The 27318-nt window shown below is 39.6% G+C and overlaps 3 protein-coding genes across 4 annotated transcripts; all 3 read right to left on the bottom strand.

Moving 5' to 3' along the window:
* Positions 1-4440: 4440 nt before the first annotated feature.
* On the bottom strand, positions 4441-8698 carry LOC143419211 (perforin-1-like). The gene is made up of 3 exons (XM_076885485.1): positions 8657-8698; positions 7923-8458; positions 4441-5805 (listed from the first exon to the last, which is right to left on the bottom strand). Exons 1-3 carry the CDS (start codon positions 8696-8698, stop codon positions 4638-4640), a joined length of 1746 nt encoding a protein of 581 aa, XP_076741600.1. The 3' UTR covers positions 4441-4637.
* A 437-nt stretch (positions 8699-9135) lies between these two features.
* Positions 9136-15561, bottom strand: LOC143419106 (perforin-1-like). The gene is made up of 2 exons (XM_076885397.1): positions 15026-15561; positions 9136-10306 (listed from the first exon to the last, which is right to left on the bottom strand). Exons 1-2 carry the CDS (start codon positions 15559-15561, stop codon positions 9136-9138), a joined length of 1707 nt encoding a protein of 568 aa, XP_076741512.1.
* A 3721-nt stretch (positions 15562-19282) lies between these two features.
* Positions 19283-24458, bottom strand: LOC101471605 (perforin-1-like). 2 transcript variants are annotated; one of them, XM_076885484.1, is made up of 3 exons: positions 24387-24458; positions 22646-23181; positions 19283-21565 (listed from the first exon to the last, which is right to left on the bottom strand). In XM_076885484.1, exons 2-3 carry the CDS (start codon positions 23179-23181, stop codon positions 20398-20400), a joined length of 1704 nt encoding a protein of 567 aa, XP_076741599.1. In that variant the 5' UTR covers positions 24387-24458; the 3' UTR covers positions 19283-20397. The 2 variants fall into 2 exon arrangements, with proteins under 2 accessions (XP_076741599.1, XP_014267434.3); XM_014411948.4 differs by lacking the exon at positions 24387-24458 and adding an exon at positions 23847-23879.
* Positions 24459-27318: the final 2860 nt, after the last annotated feature.

Genomic DNA, 27318 nt, shown 5'->3' with positions numbered 1-27318 from the left:
GGGTGTGAGTTCTCCTGAAGTCTATGAGGATCTCCTTAGTCTTCTCCACATTCAGGGACAGGTTGTTGTTGCTGCCAGATGGTTAACTTCACTCCTGTAGCAGGTCTCATCGTTGTTGCTGATGTGACTTACCACAGTTGTGTCATCTGCAAACCTGATGAAAAGGTTGGAGCTGTGTGATGGTGTGCAGTCATGGGTCAGGAGAGTGAAGAGCAGGGGGCTAAACACACATCCTTCGGGAGCCCCTGTATTCAGTGTTCTTGTGCTGGAGGTGTCTTTCTGTCAGGAAATCCAGCAGCCAGTTACACAGCGAGGTACTGATCCCCAGCAGATCCAGTTTGTGAATGAGTTGCTGGGAAATGATGGTGTTGAATGCTGAACTGAAGTCTATGAACAGCATTCTAAGGTATGAGTCTCTAGTGTCCAGATGTGTGAGGGCTGAGTGAAGGGCAGTTGAAATTGCATCATCGGTTGAGTGATTTGACAGGTATGCGAAATGGTTGGGGGGAAGAGATGTCTTTATTTGAAGCATGACTAACCTTTCAAAGCACTTCATAATGATGGAGGTGAGTGCGACCGGATGGCCGTCATTAAAGCAGGAGGGAGATAACTTCTTTGCTACAGGAGTGATGGTGGAGACTTTGAGGAACGTGGGAACGACAGCCTGACTCAGTGACGTATTAAAGATGTCTGTGAAGATATCTGTGAGTTCCGCAGCACAGTCCCTCAGTGCTCGTCCCGGGATGTTGTCAGGTACTGGGGCTTTGTGTGTATTGATCCTGGCAAGGAACACACTTTCATGGGAAAGTGTCACCACTCGATCGTTAGGGGGGGTGGCGTCTTCTGTCCACAGTCTGCTTGTAGCCAAGTGGGCTTGTAACCTTTGATGGTCTATATCCCTTGCCACAGCCTCCGAGTGTCTCTGCTGTCACTGAAGCTTTGAGAAATCCTCCTGGAGTACTGCCATTTTGCCTCTATGATGCCACGTGACAGTTTTGCCCTTGCTGTTCTTAGGCTCACCTCATCCCCAGCTCTGAAGGCTGCATGCATGTGACTGCATATTTATATAATTATTAGCTAGGGTTAGGTCTGCAACAATCTGCAACAAGAGTGGGGCACAATCAAAACTCAAGTTCTTTAACAGTGATTAGTGAAAAAGCATTCAGCCAAAATATATAGACAGGAAACATCTGATCTAAGTCTCATCTTTTAAAAATAATTATTAATCATCGCCTCACGTAAGTGTGAAGTACAACCAAGGTTTCCTGTCTGTACTTTGCGGGAGGTCTGACAAGAGGCTTTTAAATTAGATTTACATCATGTTTTAAACTGTTATATAAATAGTCTTCTGTACTTTGTTCGTAGGACTGCGCTAAAATAGCAACCTAACTGCGTTAAGATGCTCTGATTATCTATCACACACTTTTTTGTCTTCTTCTCTTTTTTTATTTAGCCCCTGACATGATACGTGTATTTACACGTAAACTAGTTTCGATTTTACTACCACTAAAATCTAAACCAGGGTAAACTCAGCAGCCGACTGTCTGTAACGGGCTGAGAGTCACGTTAACCATAATATAACAAGCAGGAATAAACTGATGGACCTCTCCGTGTCTCCACCATTAAACATGTCTCTGGTTGCAGCAAGTCATGAAACGTTTCCCTGTTTCTCTACTATATAATATAACATAAAATATTCAGATAACCAGAGATTGGTTTGCTGGATGTTCTCAGATGTGTGTTATGTCATTTGGATAACTTTCCTACAAGATGAACATAGTGGGAAAATGAGCATTCACTCGCAATTTTTAAAATATAATATATATATTTTTAAATAAATCTTAGTTTAACATGTACATAGCTTTTGGAACATTTTTTTTATCGTTATTATTTTTCATTTACTTTTTTCTGTTGGTGTTACAGTAAGTTCACCTTTCAACTACTAATGTTTTGATGTGCAGTGAAAATCGCATATTGTGAGGCCCTCTGCATCAAATAGGTTTAGCCTACACAGATAACAGTGTGGTGCTACTGAGTTGATGGGAAGGACTCATATTGTTAAAGCTGAGCAACAAAGGCCACAGAAGCCCTTTAACACAAAATATACTTAAATGTATAAGTTACATTTTGCACTGAATGTTCTGACTGTATTCTGTGACCATGTAGATAAATTGTGTTTCTAAATGATTTTATGATTGTTATTTACCTTTGTAAAAAGCCATGCAGACTGCTGTTGTACTCTGTATTATTGTTTGGCCCCTTTACAAAGGCTAATTAAAACCTCACAAACACAACTGGTTCACCTATGAATGGATTTATTTCACATTTCCAAAATAAGTTTTAAACATTTGACCCACAGGCCAACTGCTTGCTTTTTAAAGTGGACAGTTTCAGAGAAGGAGGGCAACAATTTCTGCTTCTCATTGTTTTGAAACCAGGAAGAATGATCTTGCAAGTCATAAGATCACATCATGAGTGAATCTCATCATCAGCTTTACATCCTTCTTACTGACAAACACATTATCCAAAATGAAACAGGAAGAACTCAAATATATTAATTTTCTTTATAAAGTATCATTTATTAAATGTCAAAGTTTTCAGCAATAGTACTTTTATTAAAATAGTTTTTTGTTGTAATTCAACAGTTTGATCCCACTTAAATTCACACTGGGTTGTATGTGACCCATGAAGTAAAAGTCAAAGTGAACTTTATTGTCATCTCAGCCATGTAAATGTATGCAAAGAGACAAATTATAAAGCTCCAGGTTTACACATAGTGCAAATGGTAGGATACTGTACTCTGACATAGAGAATAAGTTCACACAGACAAAGATACAAAATATCAATACAAACTTAAACTGTATGGTTAGTCTGCAGTAAACTCCAACACAGAAAGTATGGAATGATGCTTGTATTGATCAGCCATGTCCTGAGTTTATATACCGTACTCTGCAAGACACAAATGAAGTGGACAGTTGTAACTTATATGAGCTACACAGTTACAAATTTGCAGTACGTGAAAGTCATAGTCTGGATATAAAATACAATGTCTGAAACTTGAATAGATATGAAATGATATGAACATTACAGATGCAGTTTGCATTCTAACCAGACAGCCCTGCACAGAAGCAGGAGCTGCCACAGCTTTGCCATCTGTATGGCAATGAGAAGATATGAAATGACATGGATAAAAAAAACGAAAGTTAAACATTCTTACACACACTGCAGCCCTAAACCTTTTCAGGCATTACTTACTGAAAATACATGTGAGACTATTAATATACAAAAAATGCTCAAGTCAAGGAATGTCTTTAAACAAGAAATAACTCTGTCGTCTTACCCTGACAGCCAGCTCAGATCAGTACCTGCCATCGTCTGAAGTATGCTCTAGTACTGATGTAGAAGTGGAGACTTCCTTGGGCTCTTTTCACAGATTGTATTTTTAACTGCTCTAACACCCACAGAAACAATGTGCACTAGTTAATTTCCCCTCACACATAAAACACATAGAGCCACTGTAATTTGTGATAACCTGTTGATGCATTACAGAAACTGAATAAACAGTCACCAATATAAACTTGCAATAAAAAGTATGTAAGTCCATTAGTTTTATTTTTATGTGAAAACGATCTCGCTCAGGGAGGTTGTTTGGATGTCTTTGTTATATACGGTGTAGCTCGGGCAATAGAGCAGGTCATCTACTGATCAGAAGGTTGGTGGTTCAATTCCTGGCTTCCCCTAGTCTTGGTTAAGATACTAACCCCAAATTGCTCTCTGATGCATCCATCTGGAGTGTGAATGTTAGTTAGAAAGCACTAAGAAAATTGTGCAAATGGGTGAATGCACAAGTTGTGTGAAGCACTTTGAGTGCTCAGAAGAGTAGTAAAGCACTATATAAGAACCAGTCCATGTATATTGGAATTCCCTTACTCCTCAACACATAATTCTTATAATGTAAATTTAATTTAAATATTACTATGAAATTTTGTACATTTTTAATAAATGATTACTTCAGATAGTTGTTTCATGTATGCCAGTAGTTTATAGTCCTCTCTTATTAACCTTTATTAGTTCCTTTATTAGTGGCCAAAGGAGACGGAGCCAACAGTGTGGACAGCCATGCAGACGAAGGAGCTCTGCAGGACGACCTCATGCTGGCGGTGCAGGCAATGGGGATCTGGAAGGCAACCAGGAGGCCAGTGACGAAGACAGAGCACAAAAGGTAAAAGACTAAATGAATAACTAATTAGGAACTAGAAATATAAAAGATTAAATTAGGAAGCAAAGCTCAAGACAAAGAAACCAGGAACTACACAATAACAAAAAATGACCGTCCAAAAGTCCAAAAACACAAAAACAGGCAGCCAAAAACACCTTAGACCATGGCAATTTTTTTAATTACTCAAATGAAACACACGCATTGTCTTTGCTGATGCTTTATTGCTAGATTTTTGAACGACTATGGAAAAGAAGCATAGAGAGTGGCTTACATTGCCCACAAGCATGGCTGAAATATTTTTGCATATAAAAGTCAAAGACAGAATGCCATGAAGTACAAGCACATAGATATTCAGCAGATGGTCAAATCCTTATTCTCTTATTGACTCATCTCTCATCAGTGACATTTAGCATTGAACTCACACATTTACTGACTCCTCATACTTATTCCCAATCTTTCCAAGAAGAACCCCATTTCTGGTGTGGAAAACCTCAGCCAAAGACGGACTCATGGCCGAGGGGATATACTCCTGACACTGGTTCCCACTAAGACTTGGTGCACACTCTACGATGTAGGAAAAGAAGAAGGTCCCATGATTCAGCATGCAGCTGTCGCTCACCTTCCCTGCTCGCAGATCAAATGAACACTCGCCTAACAGATCACTGTTCCAGTAAGTGTCCTCATCATACACAGCAAATTTAAGTTTGTTTTTCATGTTGATGGTGATGGTTCCAAACTCAAATGTTTCTCTCCATCTAGGGTTGTCATCATTACTTATAATATCAGTGCGCTTTTTCTGATCACCATATGTCACCTCCACTGAACCATCTGTCTCAGTCCACTTGTCACCATACAGACCCTTTGCATAAAGTTTGAACACCTTTAAGGTTGCCAGACCTTTCCCAGCAGGACAGCAGTTTGACTTGATGTTCTGGTTACTGTTGCAGCCACAAGCACAAGGATCTCTTGCGTTTGATCGGTGCCCAATCTTACAGGTTTCTGAACATTTCTTCAGCACTGCATTTTTCTTAATGTACTGCTCCACTTGTTGCTTCAGTCCTGCCCTGGCAGGATGATTTAATGGCAGTATGGTGTGTAGGGGTTTTAAGTTGTATTGGACCACATCAGGGACACTTTTAAGAGAAATGAGCCAGTTTTTATAGGCCGAGGGGTCAGATTGGCCTGCAAAGAGGATATCACCTCCATCAATATCTCCACCAATGGCTTCTGTGTGCCGCTCATTAAATGAACTGCTGAAACTTTGATTAGACCCCAACTTGTTTTTCTTTCTCTGACAGTGTTCATACTCTGCTTTAATACGGGCAGAATTTGCAAAAGTAGCTGAAGCTTCAACTGACAAACAGTCACTAACATCAGTATCTGTTAGTCCATTCATTGTAGCCATGCAGGTCCTGACAGCAGTGGTTGCTTTAATTTCACCTCCAAGAGACACTTGTGTGATGTAATGTGTTCCATAAGTGTCAATCAGATTGTGATATAATGGCGCAGTTTTAGAGGAATAAGGGGGAATATCCAAAGCCGACTTAAATTCTTGACTCAAAGGAGGACTTGTTGCCAGTCTGTAGCTGTGGAACAGAAAAGCATATAAATGCATTAATGTCTGAACCATTTTATTTGAATCACTTTAGATTTTTCTTTCTATTAATTCAAAACAGAATCACAATACTAAGGAAACTGCCTCAAACTGTTGAGAAACAGGTGTGTCAAACATATGACCCACAAGTGAATCTGATCCAATGTTTTGCACCAGGAAGCATTTTTTTAAAAAAAAAAATCATTATGAAATGATTGCATCTTTACTCAGTCTTAACTAGAGGTACATCATCAGTTTTACATCGTCTTACTGAAAAATGCATTTTAACCATGGCCAGCAATACTGAGGAACAATAATTAAGCTACAGACAGAAACAGGAAAAACTCAGACTTAATGATCTGATTAGTAAAAGTATGATACAATGAATATAAATATTTTCAGTATATCATTTCTTTACATTTGACAATGTTTTTAATAGTTTTTTATGCGATGGTTTGGCTGCTCCACGCCACATAAAGTGCAATTGGGTTATACATGGCATATACAGTACTGGGAAGGTCACCTTTAAAATGTATTCCACAGAATACATGCCCCAAAGTATATTTTGTAACATATTCCTTTACCTTACTCAATGAGAGTAACATATTCTGAATACTTTGGATTACTTAATATATTATCATGTTTTTTACAACTACATGAATGTACTATTGCTGTGTGATTTATTACTATTACTGCAGGTTACTCGCCATATCAATACCAACTAGATTTTTAAATCTTAATATAAATGAGTAACAGTAGGGGGGACATTAGGTAAGGCTGCACTTTTTGCAGCTCGTATAGAAAACTATTCCGCGCGTATATAAAACAGGTCCACGACTCCGAACCGTAGTAAAGGGACCTCTGACTAATACGTCGGGTTCTGTGTCAGGCTCGTAACCGAAAACTAGCTTTACTTTCTTGTCTGGGTCAACTTTGCTAGCGAGAGACAGAGAGAGGCGTTGAAAGGCTGCTTCAACTGAACTTATTGTTTCGGAGGAAAAGACGAACACAGTGTACAGTCGAGTCTTAATAGCTTACTTACAACTGCGCTCGTCGGGCACTCTTTTTGGCTGCAGTGGTTATTATTATATTTACATGCTTCCATCTCCCGTTTCTGGTTTGTCACAGCTCGTACTTTTTGACTCTCCTTTTTCCTCTCTCCCTGGCGCTCACAGACACATAACGGGAATGGCAGTCCATTCTCCCTGCAGCGCGGACTACACTGCCCATAAGGCTACATTCTTTAGGGCTATGCCTGTAACACTCTGCCTATTGCCTTCATATTAAATACTTTTTTGAATAATGATTTTTAAAAATATGTCTTCACGACATTATGCGGGCTGCAAGTAGGGGTGACATGGGGCGCGGGGTTGAGACACAAGATTTTCAAGATTCAAGATTCTTTATTTGTCACGTGCATGGTTATACAGGTATAACACGCAGGGAAATGTGACGTGATACGCTCCTCGACCGTGCAAAGAAAAAAAGAGAGAGGGACAGACAGAACTTTATATACAGTGAATGAGTATATACAAAGATGACATTATGTGCAGCAAATGGGTGAGTTATGCAAATTATATAAATAGAAATAAAATAAAATAAAACAATGTGGAAATTTACAGCTTGTGTACATTGCGTGGGAAGGGCGTTAAAGTGTCTTGTGCTTTAGCGAGGCCAGAAGGGTCAGGATGATATGAGAATGTGGTGATGAGTCCTGTCTCAGTCACTTAAAGATGATGGGGGGGCCTGATTCAACACACAAGCAATAGAGCCTCTTAATGCGTGTTTTGTTTGGGTTTCCACCAGCGTGGAATTACCAAAAATAGGGAACAGTCTAACACATGAAACAGGAAAAGACCACCGTGTACTCCATTTAATTCAACAAAGTAACTGTATTCTGAATACCACCTTTTAAACGGTAACTGGAACGGAATACAGTTACTCATATTTTGTATTTTAAATATGTAACGGCGGTACATGTATTCCGTTACTCCCCATCACTGGGCATATAATTACGAATTGTTTGACACCACTGCTGTAAAATAAAATAAAATAAAAAGTCTCAGTAAATTTAAAAAAAAGAAGACAAATATCCCCTGACATACTCACCTATAGAATTTACAGTTGATCGAATGGTGTAAGAAGGTGTAGCGGTCTTGTTTTGACTTTTTCATAGCAAAGGTGGAATCTCTTGAGTGAGAACCTCCAAAGCCAACCCCAACTGTTACTGAAGGATCTACCGGGATGTCAAGGCCAATTTTCCAGTTGTTGGATACAGATGATGTCGAGTCATTGACAAGAGTTTCAACAGAATCATAGACCACACTGGAGACCTTCAAACTGCACTTGGGCAGGGTTCTCCAGTCCACCACAGCAACAGGGACCTTCTGTTTCTCGCCATTCATGTAACGGTTACAGTACATCCTACAGCTACCATTTCCAATCTTCCATGTTTCAGTGTCGATCACATAGGCACCTTTTCTCTCCATCGTCACAATGTCAAAGCCTTCACCACCCAAGTTGTAACCAGGGACAAAGTGAGCCTTTTCACACTCCTGTGGTGTACCAATGAAGCTCACACTGGATGGAAGGCACAAGGGACTCCATGCCCAACACAGGAGCAGGACGTGCCACAGCTTTGCCATCTGAATGGAATCATTTAACAATGAGAGGAGAATAAATGACTTTTTTTATATGTATAAGTTTGAATATTTCATTTTTTCTAATACAGAAAAGTAGTTTTCACACATGAACAGCAGTGAGACCAGAAATGAACCAGAAACATACAACAAATGCTCAAGTCAAGAAATTTCTTTAAACAAGAAATAATTCTGTCGTCTTACCCTGACAGTTGACAGCCAGCTCAGATCAATAGCTTCTGTCATCTGAAAGTATGCTAAAGTACTGATGTAGAAGTGGAGACTTCATTGTGCTCTTTTCACAGATTTTATTTTTAACTGCTCTCACACCCACAGAAACAATGTGCACTAGTTTTGTTTCCCCTCACACCTCAAGCACATGGGGCAACTGTAGCTTGTGATAACCTCTTGATGCATTACAGAAACCTAATAAACAGTAACACATTATTTTTTGAATAATTACATGAAACACACATGTTGTCTTTGCTGATTCTTTATTGCTAGATTTTTGAACTAAGTGCATTACAGTTTTGAGTTCTCACAAGCATGTTTGAGTTCAAAAAATATTTTTGCACACAGAAACACAGAATGCCATGAAATACAAGCACATAGATATTCAGCAGATGGTCAAATCCTTATTCTCTTATTGACTCATCTCTCATCAGTGACATTTAGCATTGAACTCACACATTTACTGACTCCTCATACTTATTCCCAATCTTTCCAAGAAGAACCCCATTTCTGGTGTGGAAAACCTCAGCCAAAGACGGACTCATGGCCGAGGGGATATACTCCTGACACTGGTTCCCACTAAGACTTGGTGCGCACTCTACGGTGTAGGAAAAGAAGAAGGTCCCATGATTCAGCATGCAGCTGTCGCTCACCTTCCCTGCTCGCAGATCAAATGAACACTTGCCTAACAGATCACTGTTCCAGTAAGTGTCCTCATCATACACAGCAAATTTAAGTTTGTTTTTCATGTTGATGGTGATGGTTCCAAACTCAAATGTTTCTCTCCATCTAGGGTTGTCATCATTACTTATAATATCAGTGCGCTTTTTCTGATCACCATATGTCACCTCCACTGAACCATCTGTCTGAGTCCACTTGTCACCATACAGACCCTTTGCATAAAGTTTGAACACCTTTAAGGTTGCCAGACCTTTCCCAGCAGGACAGCAGTTTGACTTGATGTTCTGGTTACTGTTGCAGACACAAGCACAAGGATCTCTTGCGTTTGATCGGTGCCCAATCTTACAGGTTTCTGAACATTTCTTCAGCACTGCATTTTTCTTAATGTACTGCTCCACTTCTCGCTTCAGTCCCGCCCTGGCAGGATGATTTAATGGCAGTATGGTGTGTAGGGGTTTTAAGTTGTATTGGACCACATCAGGGATACTTTTAAGAGAAATGAGCCAGTTTTTATAGGCCGAGGGGTCAGATTGGCCTGCAAAGAGGATATCACCTCCATCAATATCTCCACCAATGGCTTCTGTGTGCCGCTCATTAAATGAACTGCTGAAACTTTGATTAGACCCCAACTTGTTTTTCTTTCTCTGACAGTGTTCATACTCTGCTTTAATACGGGCAGAATTTGCAAAAGAAGCTGAAGCTTCAACTGACAAACAGTCACTAACATCAGTATCTGTTAGTCCATTCATTGTAGCCATGCAGGTCCTGACAGCAGTGGATGCTTTAATTTCACCTCCAAGAGACACTTGTGTGATGTAATGTGTTCCATAAGTGTCAATCAGATTGTGATATAATGGCGCAGTTTTAGAGGAATAAGGGGGAATGGAGTCAACTGCCGGCTGGAATTCCTGACTCAAAGGAGGACTTGTTGCCAGTCTGTAGCTGTGGAACAGAAAAGCATATAGATAAGTTTAACTTAATTCAAATTGATTCCAACTATCAACATCAGAGAGATGTCAAACATTTGACTCACGGGCCAGATCTGGCCCACCAAAAATCTGGTCCACTGGATGGCTTTTCAAAATGGAAAACTGCTAAGAATAAGCTTTAGACTTTTCACATTATTTTGCACCAGGAAGCACTGTCTTGCAAGTGATGAAAATAATACTTTCAACTGAACAGGAAACTCGTCATCCATTTTAAATCCTGCTGACAAACACATTACTCATGACTATCTACACCAATTAATAATGGTTAAGCCATAGAATGAAAAACTGTAACATTATCAGCTGTTTTGTAACATGGTGAATGCTTTTCACTAGGGCTGGTTATCACTTTCGATTTCTATAACTGATTCGATTCCAATTCAATTCGATTTTGACTCAAACATTCATAAATATTTCATTTCTGACCATTTATCAGTACATATCCATATTTTTATATCTATGTATAAAAACAAAGCTGACACTTGTGAGACCACATCAGTGGTGTAATCATCACAGCAGATACCTTTGTGTCAAAGTAAGTGAAGATAAAACAGAAAAATATGAATGAGTTTTTCCTATCCTGACTTTTTATTGCAGATACGCACCTTAAAAATATTCTCCAGTAGATCAGGTAATGTGCAACATATGAACATTATCTGATGCTGCTGAAGTCAAGCAGAGCAAAGTTACAGAGGTTTTATTCGGTTTTGTCATTATTATTGCAAAAGCTTATATTTCTTCGCTATTGAACAGCAGAAATTCGGCTTTCTTGGCTGAAAGCACTGAATAGACGGTAGACTGGTGCATAACAGAGTAATGCAGAAAACAGAGATTTTTAATGGCAAACTGGTCTTGAAGTACAGAGTGAGAGAAAGCCATGCAGGAAGTGTGATTTTTTTTCCTGGTGCAAGCAAAACAGCAAGAGGGAATTTGTTATGTATAAGCCAAAATATATTGTGTGCTATACAAGCTATCACCAGTAGTGGGCACCACGCCCTGTTATGTGCTGTGAAGTCTGGAAGACTTGGCCGTCTACTGTGCATGTACTGACTGCGTGGCCAAGTGTGGATGGAAAACAAACAATAGCATGGTGAAAGGACTTCCGAGCTGTGGATTCGGTGAGCTGCTTTTTCTACAACGAGTCAGAAACGACAGTGTTGGCTGTAGATGCATCATGGCTGGAATGATTGGGCAGATGGATCCCTTTGATGATGCTGGTAAGCAGTGGGCAACATATATTGAACGTTTTGAGCATTGCATCCTGGCTAATGACATTCAGTCTGAGAAACGAGTGCCAGTGCTGCTGTGTGATGGGTCCCAAAACGTATGGTCTGCTGCGTAACCTGGTAGCTCCAAACAAGCCTGCAGTATGACAATATTGTGGGAGTTTTGCAAAGGTTCCGGTTCCACAAGAGGAATCAGGGGGAACAGGAAACAGTCGCACAGTATGTGGTGGTGTTGAAAAGACTGTCAGAACATTGTGAGTTTGGTGTGTATCTGGAAGATGCTCTACAGGACAGATTTGTTTGTGGATTAAAGTGTGAAACTGTGGAGAAGCATCTTTTGACAGAAAAGGATCTCATGTTCTGCAAAGCAGTTGACTATGCCATGTTGGCAGAGACAGCAACACGTGAATTCAGCAGTTAAGTGGCTCTCTTAAAGTGAACACGGTGCTGTCGCAAAAAGGTGATGGATGCCATCGCTGTGGGAAAATGAATCATACTGATGATGACTGCTGGTACAAGGACCGTGACTGTCACCAGTTGGGGAGGAAAGGCCACACGAAACGCATGCGTAAAGGTAGAGCCAGAAGCAGCCAAGATTGGAACAGGAAAGAGAAAGACGGAAAACCTGAACTGAAAGGTAATGCAGTTAAACACAGAGTTAAGGACAAAAAGAGAAGAATTCATCATGTTGCTGGTGAGGAAAGTGAAAGTGAATGAATCAGATCTGACACTGATAGTGAGTTGGAACTGTATTCATTGTCTCGAAAAGAGAGGGATTCACTTATCTCCCTGATGCCTGTAGTTAACGGGAAGAAAATGAAGATGGAGCTGGATACAGGGGGTGGCGTGTCTTTGCTCCCATGAGAACAGTACAAAAGTATGCTGAGTCAGTTGCTGCTGCAACCCACTGACATCATGCTGAAGACATACACTGGGGAACCGCTGGCACCAGAGTGGTTGAGAATTATTAAACTGAACTTGAAAGACATTCATGCCAGAGAGCAAAGTGGAAATGACAATCTGGGGGCTGTGCTAACAAAACACTCAGCTGTTTTCTCTAAGGAGTTTGGGTCAATGAAAGGAATTAAAGCCAGATTGATTCTTAGGCCTGATAATGTAGCCAAATTCTGTCCACCATGTAACATGCCTTATGCTCTCTGACCTCGAGTGTAGGCTGAACTGAAACGCCTGACTGAACTTGGGGTCTTCACACCAGTGGGGCATAGTGCCTGTCAACAAGAAGGATGGCTCAGTGAGACTGTGTGGGGCTTTCAAGGTCACTCTCAATTCACAGCTCTGTGTGGATAAGTACCTACTTCCACGCATTGAGGACCTGTTTGCTTCTCTGGCAGGGGTCAGCATTTCAGTAAGCTGGGCTTAGCAAATGCCTATCTACAGATGGAGGTAGAAGAGGAGTCTAAGAAGCTGCAGACTATTTTGACTCAAAAAGGGCTGTTCCGTATCAATCATTTACATTTTGGTGGCATCACCAGTGTTGTTTCATATTGGAAAAGATTGGGCCAGTGTCATACAAAGTGAATGTGGGAGCACAAGGAGTGTGGAAACGTCATGTGGATCAGATGCTGACATGTCCTGAGCCAGTATCTCAGCAGGTTGCACTGGATCCTCTGACAGGCACTCTTCACCCTCCTGCCCTCTGCGAGGTGCAACAGGAGTCACCGGACTAAGACCACCAGGTACCAGTACAGCTTCTTCCCTACAGCTGTCAGACTCCTGAACTCTGCCTCCTGACATCTGACCCACATTAAACTCATGGACTGAACAATACACACACCCACAACCACCCATTACTGAACACACAATGGACAAAAACAAACAAATGGCCAACTGTACCATCATACACACAATAATAACATGGACTGAACCACCACTCACAAACACTAGCACTTTATATAACCTCTGTGGAAATTAGCCACATATCTCACTGATCTAAACTGCACTACTGTAAATTCTGTACAGACAATCATTCTGTACAATAATAATTATAGTTCTACAACTGTTTATAACTTGTATAGTTCATATTTCTGTATAGTTTCATATTTTTGTATAGTTTTCATATTTATACCCTGTTCATAGCCTGTACATAGCTTGTACACTCACTACTGCCTGTACATACTTGTAGTTATAGCATATTCATAACTTACCTTCATACCGTGTACATTGTAACATACCATAATAGACCCATATTTTGTACCCTCATACCTATAATAGATCCATTTTTTATTGCTAATATATATATTTTGTAATATATCTATATTATTGCTAAAGCACTTTCTCGATAGATGCAAACTGCATTTTGTTGCCTTGTACTTGTGACATGTGCAATGACAATAAATTTTCTATTCTATTCTATTCTATTCTATTCTATTCTATTCTATTCTATTCTAAATGTCACCAGCCCAGAGTGATAGTGACACCTTGCTCCACCCTGGTACATCTCATCAGGAAAAGACTGTTGAACAAGTTCTGCAGACCACAATACCTCCAGAAACACACCAGTCTATTGAAACACTGAGTGTATACAGGTTACAGAAATTGTTAGACATTATCTAGTGAGGGTCACTAAGCCACCCACTTGTTACCGTGTTGTAAAAAAAAGAAAGAAAGAAAGAAAAGAAAAGAAGAAAAAAGAAAAGAAAAGAAAAGAAAAGAAAAGAAAAGAAAAGAAAAGAAAAGAAAAGAAAAGAAAAGAAAAGAAAAGAAAAAAGTACCATTTAGGTTAAGTGAAATATTTCTGCGGGCAGTGCTGCGGTCGCTTACCTTAGTGGGGAGAAGATGTTATGTATGAAATATACAGTGTGCTATACAAGCTATCGCCCCTGTTATGTGTGTGTAACTTTCTGTCTAAGGAGCTTGGAAAGAAAAACACCGCACTTCTTTAAGTTGCTTGAAGATGTTTCACCTGTTTTAGCTATTTGGCAGTTGTTAAACCAGTTTTGTGAGCTTTAACCTGAGATTCTGGCGTTTCTGGCAAAATACATTAATATTTAAAAGTCGATTCGGGGGTTTAATAAATCGATATCGCATTATTCAAACTAAAATCAATTTGAAGGGTGAAAATCAATTTTTAAAAATTACCCTTACTTTTCACATCATACAATAAAAACATGTAAAAAAAATAATTAATAAATAAATAAATAAATAAATAAATAAATATATATATATATATATATATATATATATATATATATATATATATATATATATATATATATATATATATATATATAATGATTTGATTATTCCAGAACACTCCCTGACCCTGTGTGTGTGTGGGGGGGGGGATGTTTGACACCACTGCAGTAATTGTAATAAATACTTCAGTGACATTTTAAATCACTCTTGATGCTAAACTAAAGAAGAAATACATTAAAAAATAAATAAATAAAAATTACTCAAATAAGAAAAATATCCACTGACATACTCACCCATAGTAATGACAGTTGATCGAATGGTGTAAGAAGGTGTAGCGGTCTTGTTTTGACTTTTTCATAGCAAAGGTGGAATCTCTTGAGTGAGAACCTCCAAAGCCAACCCCAACTGTTACTGAAGGATCTACCGGGATGTCAAGGCCAATTTTCCAGTTGTTGGATACAGATGATGTCGAGTCATTGACAAGAGTTTCAACAGAATCATAGACCACACTGGAGACCTTCAAACTGCACTTGGGCAGGGTTCTCCAGTCCACCACAGCAACAGGGACCTTCTGTTTCTCGCCATTCATGTAACGGTTACAGTACATCCTACAGCTACCATTTCCAATCTTCCATGTTTCAGTGTCGATCACATAGGCACCTTTTCTCTCCATCGTCACAATGTCAAAGCCTTCACCACCCAAGTTGTAACCAGGGACAAAGTGAGCCTTTTCACACTCCTGTGGTGTACCAATGAAGCTCACACTGGATGGAAGGCACAAGGGACTCCATGCCCAACACAGGAGCAGGACGTGCCACAGCTTTGCCATCTGAATGGAATCATTTAACAATGAGAGGAGATTAAATTACATGAACAAAAGGGAAGTTAAACAGTGCAAAATTCCATTCCAGCTTTCTTAGGGCAAGAGGCAGGGTACACCCTGGACAGGTCGCCAGTCTGTCACAGGGCTAACACACAGACACAGACAACCATTCACACTCATATTCAAACCCATAAGTAATTTAGAGCTACCAATTAACTTATCCCCACTAACTGCATGTCTTTGGACTGTAGGAGGAAGCCGGAGTACCCAGAAAGAACCCAAGCAAACACAGGGAGAACATGCAAACACCACACAGACCCTGGACTGATGGACCTTCTTGCTATGAGGCAACAGTGCTAACCGCCATGCTGCCCCCCAGTGTAAACTTAAACACCAAAAATATCCACTATACCTCACCCAAAGATCCTATCTTTTCTGACTGCATTTGATTTTGCTCATGTGAAGTATGTGCAGGTAACATTTGAATTCATAGCTAGCGAGCTGTCAACATATATCCTGCTTCTTCCTCACTCTATCCAGGCAGCTTTGTCTACTTTGATATTCTAATGTACATGAATCCTCAAGAGTGAAGAAGCAGTCACCATGTCAGCCTGGCGACAGTGCTGAAGAGAAGCCTGGGGTTGTTCTTATTTTCTTTAATCAGTGATGAATGGCAAGGTGTAGCTTTACAGGGGGTTTTATTTTATAAAGCAAGAAACTCTTTTTCCAGCATAAATAACATAAGATAAGATAAGATAACCTTTATTAGACCCAAATTTGTTGTAGACCTTCTAAATTACTCAGACACCATCTCCTCTCCAGCTAATGGGTTATCTGCTTTAAGATGTGAGTACAAGAGTTACACCAGCAAGCCAAGTACTTCTGATTCAAGGCTTTCAAATTCTGAGGAGCTAAATATGATGTAAATTATAAGTAAATAAATATGATGATCAACTAGTAAATAATTTACTAACAGGGACTGTGAGGGAGATTATATCTCTCGGCCGGCCTCAGAACACTTTGGTGTCCCCCAGATAAGCCACATTTCTAGAAATAATAGTTGCTCCCTCCAAGTGGGATGGATGCTGTGTCTAATAACAAAACATAAAAAGTTTTGCAGTTATCTATAAAGCCCGTGTCATTTTTTGGACACCACTCAGGCAGCCAGCAATATAAATAGAATATTTGGCTAAACATGTTACTCCTTGTAAACAACTAAGAACATATAATATTTCACGATAACAAAATAAACTGTACGGAGTTGAATTTAAAAAAAACTCTTGTTTTGCATAGTTTTGTTACATTAACCATCTTATCTAGTTTCTACTGGTCATGCAGTGACTTCGTGCAGCTCCACTGGAGCATGACCAATGTTTTCAGAGCCACTACACTAAAGTATTAACCAAACGGCAAAAAGAAAATCATACGGAACAAAGGACTTGGTGGTCTTACCTTGACAACTGACTGAAAGCTTTGGTCAGTACCTTCTATTATCTTACCTAGAGGGTAGTAAAGATGAAAGAGTGAAGTTTAGATTGCACCACGCTCCTTTATACCTCAGAAATTTAAAACCCACAATCCCACAAAGACGTGTTTTACCTGGTTCACACCAATATCACACATGGGGGAACTGTTTTGTTGTGGCTTGTTAATATGTTCCAGTAAGTGAAGACAGTCATATGAGAAAGAAAATGTTCTCAGGAGTAACAAAATCCTGTGGAAAATAATATGTACACCCCTTGTAAAACCACTTTGAGCAGCAAATTCTTTCAGTAATCGTTTCGTATATGGCTTTAATGGTCCTTAACACCATTGTGGAGGAGTTGTGGCTCATGCATATTTATATAATTATTAGCTATGGTTAGGTATGAAGTCTGCAACAACAGTAGGGCACAATCAAAACTGAAGTTCTTTGTTAGTCTCAGAAAAAAACGTTTTGTGAGTCTTGGGGAAACAGTGATTAGCAGAAAAGCTTTTAGCCAACATATGAGAATTGCTCATCAAAGTACCTCAAACTCAGCACTGCACATTCTTAGCAATCCACAAACAGTTATCCATATAGGCAAAGAACAAGAAAGATTGACAGGAAATAGAGACATGATACCCTTTTACAAACATAGAATATCAGACTTTGAAACATCTAAGTTTCATCTTTTAAAAATAATTGTTAATCCGAGCCTCACGTAAGTGTAAAGCTCAACCAAGTTTCCTATCTGAAAGTGTCCGCAGGTCCTCCCACCATCACCACTGCAACTTGCTCAGAACTTTGTGGGTCTTTAAAGTAGGTCAGTGCCTCGAGAGGTGACAAGAGGCTTTTTAAATTAGATTAGTCATGACCTAACCGCGTTATAATTGAATGATTATCTATCGAACACTTTTTTACTTCTTCTTCTTCTTTTTAATCTGTGACGTGATACGTATATTTAAACGTAAACTGGTTTAGAATTTACTACCATTAAAATCTAGACTGAGGTAACCTCAACGGCCAGCAGCCGACTGTCCGTAACGGTCTGAGAATCACATTAACCTGCCGTGAACAGCAATGAAATAACTGACGGATCTCTCCGAATCTCTGTCATAAACACGTCTCTGGTTGCAGCAGGTCATAACACGTCTACCTGCTCTTCTACTATATAACATAACATATAATATTTAGATAATCAAAGATTAGTTTTGCTGGTGTGGCGGAGGTGTAGTCTCTGGCCTGCTGCAGAGGAGGGGTGACGCAGTGAGGTCACAGGGCGGGAAGAACAGGTGTGCAGGAAAGAAGTCGGTGGCAGCCATCCAGTGTGTCTGCGTGCTGAACTGAAAGGCTAAGAAACCGCAGTCCATGTTGTCACAAATAAAAAGGCTGTTGCTCACCTCAACCTGACACCAGTGTGTGCGTGTGTTTCGGGGATCTTGCTGATATTCCCAGATGTGTGTGTTATGTGGTTTGGATAACTTTCCTACCAGATTCCATTCACTCACAATATGGCATATTCTTGTATAGTTATTATTTTTAAATTACTTCTTTACTATACTTTTCTGTTGATGTTACAGTAAGTTCACCTTTCAACTACAAATGAATTAATGTGCAGTGAAAATCGGATATTGTGAGGCCCTCTGCATGAAATAGGTTTAGCCTACACAGATAACAGTCTGGTGCAACTGAGTTGATGGGAAGGACTCATATAGTTAAAGCTGAGCAACAAAGGCCACAGAAGCCCTTTAACACAAAATATACTTAAATGTATAAGTTACATTCTGCACTGAATGTTCTGACTGTATTCTGTGACCATGTAGATAAATTGTGTTTCTAAATGATTTTATGATTGTTATTTACCTTTGTAAAAAGCCATGCAGACTGCTGTTGTACTCTGTATTATTGTTTGGCCCCTTTACAAAGGCTAATTAAAACCTCACAAACACAACTAGTTCACATATGTATGGATTTACTTCATATTTCCAAAATAAGCTTTAAACATTTGACCCACAGGCCAACTGCTGGCTTTTTAAAGTGGACAGTTTCAGAGAAGGAGGGCAACAATTTCTGCTTCTCATTGTTTTGAAACCAGGAAGAATGATCTTGCAAGTCATAAGATCACATCATGAGTGAATCTCATCATCAGCTTTACATCCTTCTTACTGACAAACACATTATCCAAAATGAAACAGGAAGAACTCAAATATATTAATTTTCTTTATAAAGTATCATTTATTAAATGTCAAAGTTTTCAGCAATAGTACTTTTATTAAAATAGTTTTTTGTTGTAATTCAACAATTTGATCCCACTTAAATTCACACTGGGTTGTATGTGACCCATGAAGTAAAAGTCAAAGTGAACTTTATTGTCATCTCAGCCATGTAAATGTATGGAAAGAGACAAATTATAAAGCTCCAGGTTTACACATAGTGCAAATGGCAGGATACTGTACTCTGACATAGAGAATAAGTAAAAAGATACAAATTCTAAATACAAACTTAAACTGTATGGTTAGTCTGCAGTAAACTCCAACACAGAAAGTATGGAATGATGCTTGTATTGATCAGCCATGTCCTGAGTTTATACCGTACTCTGCAAGACACAAATGAAGTGGACAGTTGTAACTTATATGAGCTGCACAGTTACAAATTTGCAGTACGTGAAAGTGTAATACAGAAGAAGCAGCGCAGTCTGGATATAAAATGCAATGTCTGAAACTTGAATAGACATGAACATGACAGATGCAGTTTACATTCTAACCAGACAGCCCTGCACAGAAGCAGGAGGTGCCGCAGCTTTGCCATCTGTATGGAACCATTTAAGAATGAGAAGATATGAAATGACATGGATAAAAAAACAAAAATAACAAAAGTTAAACATTCTCAACTTTTTCCCAATACATTAAAACAGTTTTCACACATGCACTGCAGCTCTAAACCTTTTCACACATTACTCACTGGAGACGCACATGTGAACAATTGTGCTACTCAAGAATGTTTTAAAAATGACAAAGCATTTTGTAGTATTACACTGACGGTGAACAGCAGGCTCTGATCGATAGAGCAGCATAGATCTATTATTCGGCCTATGCTTTACTAACTGATCTAGAAGTGGAGACTTGAGTCTGCTGTTGTCACAGATTTTGTTTTTAACTACTTTAAAACCCACAAAGGCGTGTGCTAGTTTTACTTCCTTCACACCTAAAACAAACTGGGGCAACTGTTCTTTGTCATGACTTCTTCATGCATTACACCCACTGAACAAATAAATGTAAATATTTTAGCTGCAATAAAAAGCAAAAACATAAGCAAACAGATATCCAGTACATAATCATCTCCCCCTGACTCATTTCCTAACAATGACATTTGGTTTAAAATCACTCATTTACTGACTCCTCATACTTATTCCACATCTTTCCAAGAAGAACCCCATTTCTGGTGTGGAAAACCTCAGCCAAAGACGGACTCATGGCCGAGGGGATATACTCCTGACACTGGTTCCCACTAAGACTTGGTGCACACTCTACGATGTAGGAAAAGAAGAAGGTCCCATGATTCAGCATGCAGCTGTCGCTCACCTTCCCTGCTCGCAGATCAAATGAACACTCGCCTAACAGATCACTGTTCCAGTAAGTGTCCTCATCATACACAGCAAATTTAAGTTTGTTTTTCATGTTGATGGTGATGGTTCCAAACTCAAATGTTTCTCTCCATCTAGGGTTGTCATCATTACTTATAATATCAGTGCGCTTTTTCTGATCACCATATGTCACCTCCACTGAACCATCTGTCTCAGTCCACTTGTCACCATACAGACCCTTTGCATAAAGTTTGAACACCTTTAAGGTTGCCAGACCTTTCCCAGCAGGACAGCAGTTTGACTTGATGTTCTGGTTACTGTTGCAGACACAAGCACAAGGATCTCTTGCGTTTGATCGGTGCCCAATCTTACAGGTTTCTGAACATTTCTTCAGCACTGCATTTTTCTTAATGTACTGCTCCACTTGTTGCTTCAGTCCCGCCCTGGCAGGATGATTTAATGGCAGTATGGTGTGTAGGGGTTTTAAGTTGTATTGGACCACATCAGGGATACTTTTAAGAGAAATGAGCCAGTTTTTATAGGCCGAGGGGTCAGATTGGCCTGCAAAGAGGATATCACCTCCATCAATATCTCCACCAATGACCTCTGTGCGCCGCTCATTAAATGAACTGCTGAAAGTTTGATTAGACCCCAACTTGTTTTTCTTTCTCTGACAGTGGTCAATTGTGGCATTAATACTGGCAGAATTTGCAAAAGAAGCTGAAGCTTCAACTGACAAACAGTCACTAACATCAGTATCTGTTAGTCCATTCATTGTAGCCATGCAGGTCCTGACAGCAGTGGTTGCTTTAATTTCACCTCCAAGAGACACTTGTGTGATGTAATGTGTTCCATAAGTGTCAATCAGATTGTGATATAATGGCGCAGTTTTAGAGGAATAAGGGGGAATATCCAAAGCCGACTTAAATTCTTGACTCAAAGGAGGACTTGTTGCCAGTCTGTAGCTGTGGAACAGAAAAGCATATCACAGAAAAGTGAATCACCTTAGATTTTGTTTCCTTTAAGTCAAATCATAATACTTTATTAATCGCAGAGGAAATGGCAGCAAACTATTAAGAAACAGTGTTGTCAAACATATGACTCACTGGCCAATCTGATCCAGTGGATGGCTTAGCAAAGTATACAGACTGGGAGCAGGAGGGCATCATTTTTAGCTTTTCACAGTATATTGCACCAGGGAGCATTGTCTTAAAAATCATTATAATAAGTTTGCATATTGAGTTCATGTCAACTAGATGTTCGTCATCCGTTTTACATTATATCTGCCAAATACATTAACCATTGCCAGCCATATTGAGGAACAATAATTAATCCAAACACAGAAACAAGGAAAACTCAAACTTAACGATGTGCTTCAATAACTGTGAACATTTTCTATATATGATAGGGCTTTTTTACACTGACGTTTTTTTCTGTAATGTTTTACATACTTAAAATTAAAATAGGCTATATGTGACACATAATTGAAAATCTGTTTGACGTCACATAAATTCAAATGAAATAAAATTTGTTATTATAAAAAAAAGTGCATTTCTGTCACTAAAAAAATGTATCCATAACACAAAATTTAGAGTTATTTTATCGAAATTTAGAATAAAAGTAGCTCGAAATTTTGACTTACTTTTCTCAAAATTTGGAGTTATTAACTCCAAATTTTGAGCTAGCACTGCCAATCAGTAATCTATGTGAATTACGTCATTTCTTTGTTACCCAGAAGCTGAAGCCCTCAGCTACAAATGCTACAGCTAAGCTACCACTATTACAGTCAGTCCTGAATGCACAAATTGCTGATTATTTTCAGTGTGGCTTCACAAATTATGAAATCCTTGTGTTATTAGCTGAATCACATGGTGTTACTATCAGCAAACATACTCTCGAAAGCGCCGATTTGTTGCGATCCAGTTTTGAGTGCGCATTCCACGTAGATTACTGATTGGCAGAGCTAACTCGAAATTTCGAGTTACATTTCTCAAAATTTCGAGTTTCGGAAACGGGCTTCCATAAATATTCCCTGACATACTCACCCATAGAATTTACAGTTGATCGAATGGTGTAAGAAGGTGTAGCGGTCTTGTTTTGACTTTTTCATAGCAAAGGTGGAATCTCTTGAGTGAGAACCTCCTAAGCCAACCCCAACCTTTGCTGAAGGATCTACCGGGACGTCAAGGCCAATTGTCCAGTTGTTGGATACAGATGATGTCGAGTCACTGACAAGAGTTTCAACAGAATCATAGACCACACTGGAGACCTTCAAACTGCACTTGGGTAGGGTTCTCCAGTCCACCACAGCAACAGGGACCTTCTGTTTCTCGCCATTCATGTAACGGTTACAGTACATCCTACAGTTACCATTTCCAATCTTCCATGTTTCAGTGTCGATCACATAGGCACCTTTTCTCTCCATCGTCACAATGTCAAAGCCTTCACCACCCAAGTTGTAACCAGGGACAAAGTGAGCCTTTTCACACTCCTGTGGTGTACCAATGAAGCTCACACTGGAAGGAAGGCACAGGGGACTCCATGCCCAACACAGGAGCAGGACGTGCCACAGCTTTGCCATCTGAATGGAACAATGAGAAGAGATTAAATGATGATTAAACTTTAAATATAAAAAAATGACCAATATAATAGAGTATTTTTCAAATGTTCACTTCACCCCCAAATAATTTGTCATTTCTCAGTGGAGATGTATGTGAAACCAGAAATCACACAGTTAAACTTTTGTGTCTATGTAGTGGTATGAGTATGAGTGGTCAACCTATATCCTGCCTCAGTACCTACCTCACTCTACCCTGGCAGCTTTTTAAATTAAACCAAACAGTGGTAAAGTTGTGTTTACTGTGATTTTCTATTGTACCTGTGCATACTAAAGTGAAGTACCAGTTCTTATTTAGCACAGTAAAGATACAAAAAGAGACGAAGAGAAATGTTAAAGTAGACCACTGCAAAACAATGTAATATAAAAGGAAAAAAAGACAAAAATTGCTTGCTTTTCTTGATCTGGTGAGAAGTTGAGTACACTTTGAAAACATTTAGACAGACTTTACTGTCCTAAAAAAATTCCAGAAAACAAATGCTGCTAAGATATCTTTAAAAAAAAAATCGAATTTCTCCACGTTCATAAAGTGTGGGCATGCAAACAACAATTTATAGATAAAAGGCTATTAAACTTGTTAACCCTGCATGTAATCATTCTTAAAGAAACAAAGGACTTGGTGGTCTTACTTTGACAGTTGACCGCAGGCTTTGGTTAGTACAGTCTATGATCTGATCTAGACTGTTGTACAGATGAAGACGTTGAGTTTTTATACTGAACATATAAAAAGTCAATGTCATATGCGCACCAGTTTTACTTCCTTCACACATATTTAATGTGTGTGGAAACTATTGCTCTTTACACATTATTGAAATAAAACAAAGGTTAAGTACACCCATTGTGAAATCCTCCTTACCAGCAATATCTTGCAGTTATGCAGATATTGCAGCACTCAACAGCATTTCAGTCCCCTGAGTTCTGAACTGGGCCTTGATTCTTTTTTTTTCCAGCCAAACTGTGCTTTGGATTATTGTCCTGCTGCAAGACCAAGTTTCGGTGGATTTAGGTGTCAGACTAACTTTGGTATACAAAAAAGTTCATGGTCGATTCAGTGATTGCAAGAATGAATGCTGAATGCTGTGGATGCAAAACAAGCACAAAACAACACCCAAACAAATTTGCTAGAACATCCACTCCTAGGAAGATTGCGACATTGTGTTAATATACACCTGAATACTGCAGACCAGCCCAAACTGCCAAATCCTCTGCTTCTATACACGTGGCCAGACATGCTGATAATCAGTTAATCAAGTGCACTGGATTATCAGCACCTGGCCGTTACTTACCTTGCATTCCTATGGAAGTAGTAAGGGTGTCGTTTTTGACCGGCCTGCAGAGTCCCATGACAGCTTTGCTTTTGTCAGCAAAATTATATAATAATTTCTTACAAACTATTTTAAGAATATATTATATAAAATTTATTATATAGAATTACAAATTTTAGATAATAAAATCTTACTAAGAAGAAACATTTATTTATTAAATGTGCAACAATAACAAGGCACAATCAAAACGCCACTTCTTCATCTGTACTAGAATCTAGGTCTAGTCAGTTATGGGGCAACAATAATTAGCAGAAAAATTTTTAGCCAAAATATGAGAACTTGAAGAAGGTGATAGCAGTTAGACGAAGACAATACTATGGACCAGACCTCATACCACAGGCTATACCCAGGGGAAGCTACACCAAGTCTATATGGTTTACCGAAGATACATAAACAGGGTGTACCTTTAAGACAAATTGTCTTCGTGATCAACTTGGTCACCCAAGTTTCTGTCTTGGATCTTCAACCTGCTGGCAGGCAGCTCTAAACACCACAACCAGAACACCTTGGATTTTGTTGAGAAGGGAAGTGAAATCATTATGGAGGCAGATGAAATATTGGTCTTGTATGATGTTACATGTCTGTTCACTTGTGTTCCAGTCACTGAAGCAGTGGAGGTAGTTTGTAAGAGATTACAGAAACACGACCACCTTCAGCACCAACCAAGTGTGTTTGCTCTTGGAACTGTGTCCGAATCCCTCCAATGTCACATACAAGGGTCAGTACTACAGGCAGAAACATGGGTGTGCCATGGGTTCCTCGGTTTCACCTATTGTGGCCAACTTGTACATGGAAGAAGTGGAAAAGAGGGCTTTGTTATCCTACCCTGGAACACCATCAAGTCATTGGTTCAGGTATGTGGATGACACCTGGGTAAAAATTCACAGATAACATTAATTCGGTGGACCAACACATCAACTTCACTAGGAAGGATATGAAAAATGACATGTTAGCCTTCTTAGACTCTGAGATTTCTATCAGTAACGGGGGACATGTAAGAGTTTATGTGTACTGTAAACCAACATATTCAGAACAGTATTTAAGGTTTGACTCTCATCATCCACTGGAGCACAAACTGGGTGTCATCAGGACGCTACAACACAGAGCGAACACCCTCCAGTCTATTGTGCAGTCTATTCACACCTATTCCAACGTAACTCCACCCCACTGCACAAAGCAAGTTCCATAAAAACATGGATGAGCATGTTTGGTGTGGAAGAACTTGACGGGCCTACGCAGAATCCTGACCTCAATCTCATAGGACACCTTTGGGATGAAATAGAGTAAGCCAGGTCTTCTTGCCTGAATATAAGAGCTGATGCTGTTATATTAGCAAAGTGTGGGTCAACACCATATTAAACCCTATGGATTAAGATTGGAATGTTACTTAAGGTTATTTGTGTATGACTACAGACAAGTGAATACTACTGGGCACTGCCTAACTGTGCTTAATTTAATTCTCCCCAGACTTCAGGCCAAGGTGGGGGAATAGAAATTGTTTTTTGGAGTATATACGACTGTAAGCAGCTTTCTCCCTCATTTTCCTCCAGTGTTTAATTGACCTTATTTGAGCAGGACTGCTCTAACCCAGTGTTATGTGTTGTGATTTACTGTCCACCTAAATACAATAAGGACTTCTTATATGACTTTTTAAAAAGCCTTAGCTTAATCTCACACAGTGGGTGGCTGGGCCTGCACATGCATGTGGGCATACAGTGAACCTTGTCTCATCCTATAGCCTGCTTGTTTTAAACTTGATGATTTTAGATGCAGTGTTTTCAGATCATAAGTCTGTGTTATTTGACATTGTTTTGTCGACAGGTTGTGTTAAGAACCACACTCCTGAATATAACCAGATGTCAGCACGTTTCATGAATTGTCCCAGCTAATTTCCATCCTCCACACTGACAGTATGCTGTCTTTTTACTAAATGGTCTGTATTTGTATAGCGCTTTTCTAGTCCCTAAGGACCCCAAAGCGCTTTACACAACCTGTCATCCACACATTCACACACTGGTGATGGCAGCTACATTGTAGCCACAGCCACCCTGGGGCGCACTGACAGAGGCGAGGCTGCCGAACACTGGCGCCACCGGGACCTCTGACCACCACCAGTAAGCAACGGGTGAAGTGTCTTGCCCAAGGACACAACGACCGAGACTGTCCGAGCCGGGGCTCGAACCGGCAACCTTCCGATTACAAGGCGAACTCCCAACTCTTGAGCCACGATCGCCCCACATTTGCTAGTGGCATAAAGAAGCACATCCCTTTGATTAATTCCAAATGAGCATACGGCGGTGTCTCTGGGAGCGCGCAGGAATTTTCAGCTGGGAAGAGCAAGTAACTGCTCATAAAGTCGCTGCTCATAAAAACCAACACTCACGTGTTCTTAAAAATATCTGTAATTCCGGTATCACGCTTGTAACAATTTTTGCGATTTGAATTTTTCGCTGCATTTGTTTTCGTTTACCTTATTTCTGACTGGCTGCAGGGTGAGGGCGCTGATCGAGAGCCCGCCTGTGTGTGCGTGGATTAACTTTTTAATTAGATCTGCGTAGGGTTTTTAAACTGTAATGTAAAATATTCTGCTGTTTTAATGTATTTTACCGTAGGACTCCACTAAATGAGCAACCTAACAGCATTAAAATGGACTGATTATCTAACGACTGAAGTGACGCGCGTATTTACACGTAAACTCTTTCGTGCGCGTTTTAGTAAATACTTTACACCGGTAAGGTCTAAACAGTAAAGTAAACTGACTGTCCGTGAGGAGCAC

The sequence above is a fragment of the Maylandia zebra genome, linkage group LG6 (genome assembly GCF_041146795.1).
Source record: "Maylandia zebra isolate NMK-2024a linkage group LG6, Mzebra_GT3a, whole genome shotgun sequence".
Lineage (NCBI taxonomy): Eukaryota > Metazoa > Chordata > Actinopteri > Cichliformes > Cichlidae > Maylandia > Maylandia zebra.
This window is presented reverse-complemented; position numbering and strand designations above follow the sequence as displayed.